Consider the following 2,251-nt stretch of genomic DNA (forward strand, 5'->3'; position numbering starts at 1 on the left):
CTGGGGTGCAGGGGGCATCTGGAGGGGTTGTGCTGGGGCAGGGTGGGGACATCAGAGTGCGGAGGGCACCAGGAAGGGGTACACTGAAGCAGGGTGGGGGCATTGGGGTGCAGGTGGCACTGGGAGAGGCTGCCCTGGGGCAGGGAGACTCCAGGGGTGGAGGACCCTGGGTGCTGCTGAAAGAGCTGACTCTGTGTCCTGGGCTCCACTGGCAAAACCTGTCACCTTGCTATGACCCCCCACAGAGCTCAGCACCCCCCACGAGCTTGGCACCCTGCCACAGCCCGGGCTGGCTGCCTGGCCATTGCTCCTGGCTGCTGATAAGGTCCCAAAGGAAGGGTCCCCACCCCGATGTGTCCCTGATAACTCCAGGGCTTCCCGCTTCCCGCCTGACGCCCGTGGGAACACACGGCCTGCCTGGGAACAGCAATAAATATTTATTTCCGCAGGGCAGGATAGGCGGAAAGAGGGGTCACGGCCATGTGCCCCTGCCTGGGGGGAGTGAGGCCACAGGGAGAGCCACAGTGCACAGCTGGAAAAGTCCCCCATCCCCAGGGAGGTGGCACAGTGCCATGTCCCCCAGTCCCGGGGAACCCCTTGCCCCAGGTGACATCTGGGAGTGTGTTGTGGGGTGCCAAGGGGTGCCTATGCAGAGTGCTCCTGCTGCAATGATTCTCAGCAGGTTGGGGTGAGTGTCCACCCAGGTCCCTCAGGCCATGGGCCACTGCGTAGGCAGCTCCACATCCCCCATCTCCTCCTGGTAGCGCTGGTTAAAGAGGGCATTTTGCTGGGGAGAGAAGTGGTCGCGCCAGTCCCCGACCACACCTGCGGATGGAAGGCAGAGGGAGTCAGGGATGCTGCCCCCGTACTGCCCGTATCCCTCCAGCCCCTACCCCCTCACCTTTGCGCATGAAGCGGCCCTGGCTGTGGTCCATGATCTCGGGGGGGATGAGGGAGTAGTTGGCCATGGCGTTGTCCCGCATGGCGGCAAAGCTGCAGTGCTGCTCCAGGGCTGCCAGCGTTCCCGGGGCCAGCGGGCACCCCAGGAAGGTGCTGAGGCGCTGTGCTGTGCCACACAGGTCCTGGGGCAAGGGTATGGTCAGCGCTGGGCACCGGTGGGGACAGGGACAGGGATGGGGACACTGCAGGGCTCACCTGGTGCAGCTCCTCGTAGGTGACGTAGAGGATGTCCAGGAGGTGCCGCTGGCCCAGCCAGCCCTTGACGTGGTCAAACCAGGAGCCATAGTGCACTGGGGGGAAGGCAGGGAGTGATGGGGGGCCCTGAGGCTGAGTCCCCCCTGCCAGGGACACCCCCAGCCCTTACCTGTGCCCTCGAGAAACTGCGTGAGGAAGGCATCAAAGGAGCCAGGGTCAGGCAGGAACTTGGCTAGGCGGTGGAAGTGGTAGAAGGAGACAGCGACATCCTTGGGGTTCCTGGCCACATAGATCACCTGGGGGGGACACAGTGTCACCCCCACGGTTGGGAGGATTCTGCTCCACCTGGCTCAGAAAGCTCCTGCTATTTCCCCAGCTGTGGGAAGCCCCATGGGTTCAGGATATCCCTGCGTGGACCCCCCCAGGCCGTCAGGGATCCCCCCCAGACCATCTGTCTCCCTCTCACCTTGGCCTTGCTGCGCTGCAGGGCAGGGGCCAGGACGTGGGCGGGCATGTGGGTGGTGAGCAGCCGGGGGGTCTCTGTGTCCCGCAGAGCCTCCCGGCAGTAGATCTGCTCCAGCCAGGGAGCCCGCTCCCAGTTGGGAATGGTCTTGGCTGGGCGGGCGTCCCCAAGGCTGAACATCAGCGTCAGGATCTCCTGCATCCAGGTGGTGCCTGTGAAGGTGGGAGTCAGGGCAGGGTCACCTCAGCATAGGGCAGTGCATGGCATGGTACCATGGCATGGCATGGAATGGCATGGCTCAGCACAGCATGGCACTGCAATGGCACGTGCCATTGGATGGCACAGCATGCTGTGGAGCAGATCGGCACAACTTGGCTTGGCATGGAATGGCTCAGCTCAGCCTGGCCTGTCCTGTCCCATCCTGGCCAGTTCCATCCCAACCTATCCTGTCCCATCACAGCTCAGCTCGTCCAGGGGCAGCAGCTGGGATGGCAGTACCATGTGGCCCCCATAGACCCCCACAGAGACACCACTCTGGGGCTGGAACAGTGTGGGGCAGCAGCACAGGGTATTCGGGGGGTGGGAGCCGCTGGCCAGGGGTCCCCACGCTGTGCCAGTGGTCCAGGTGTTCCC

At 64.1% G+C, this 2,251-nt stretch overlaps 1 protein-coding gene across 1 annotated transcript; it reads right to left on the reverse strand.

The window, feature by feature from the left end:
• Positions 1 to 414: 414 nt before the first annotated feature.
• On the reverse strand, positions 415 to 2,119 carry LOC103761062 (sulfotransferase family cytosolic 2B member 1-like). The gene is made up of 6 exons (XM_018085725.1): positions 2,077 to 2,119; positions 1,622 to 1,830; positions 1,325 to 1,451; positions 1,156 to 1,250; positions 902 to 1,082; positions 415 to 825 (listed from the first exon to the last, which is right to left on the reverse strand). The coding sequence occupies exons 1-6, from the start codon at positions 2,117 to 2,119 to the stop codon at positions 710 to 712; spliced, it is 771 nt and encodes a 256-aa protein (XP_017941214.1). The 3' UTR covers positions 415 to 709.
• Positions 2,120 to 2,251: the final 132 nt, after the last annotated feature.

Source organism: Manacus vitellinus, unplaced genomic scaffold, assembly GCF_001715985.3.
Source record: "Manacus vitellinus isolate BGI_N305 unplaced genomic scaffold, ASM171598v3 scaffold_10_pilon, whole genome shotgun sequence".
Taxonomy (NCBI): domain Eukaryota; kingdom Metazoa; phylum Chordata; class Aves; order Passeriformes; family Pipridae; genus Manacus; species Manacus vitellinus.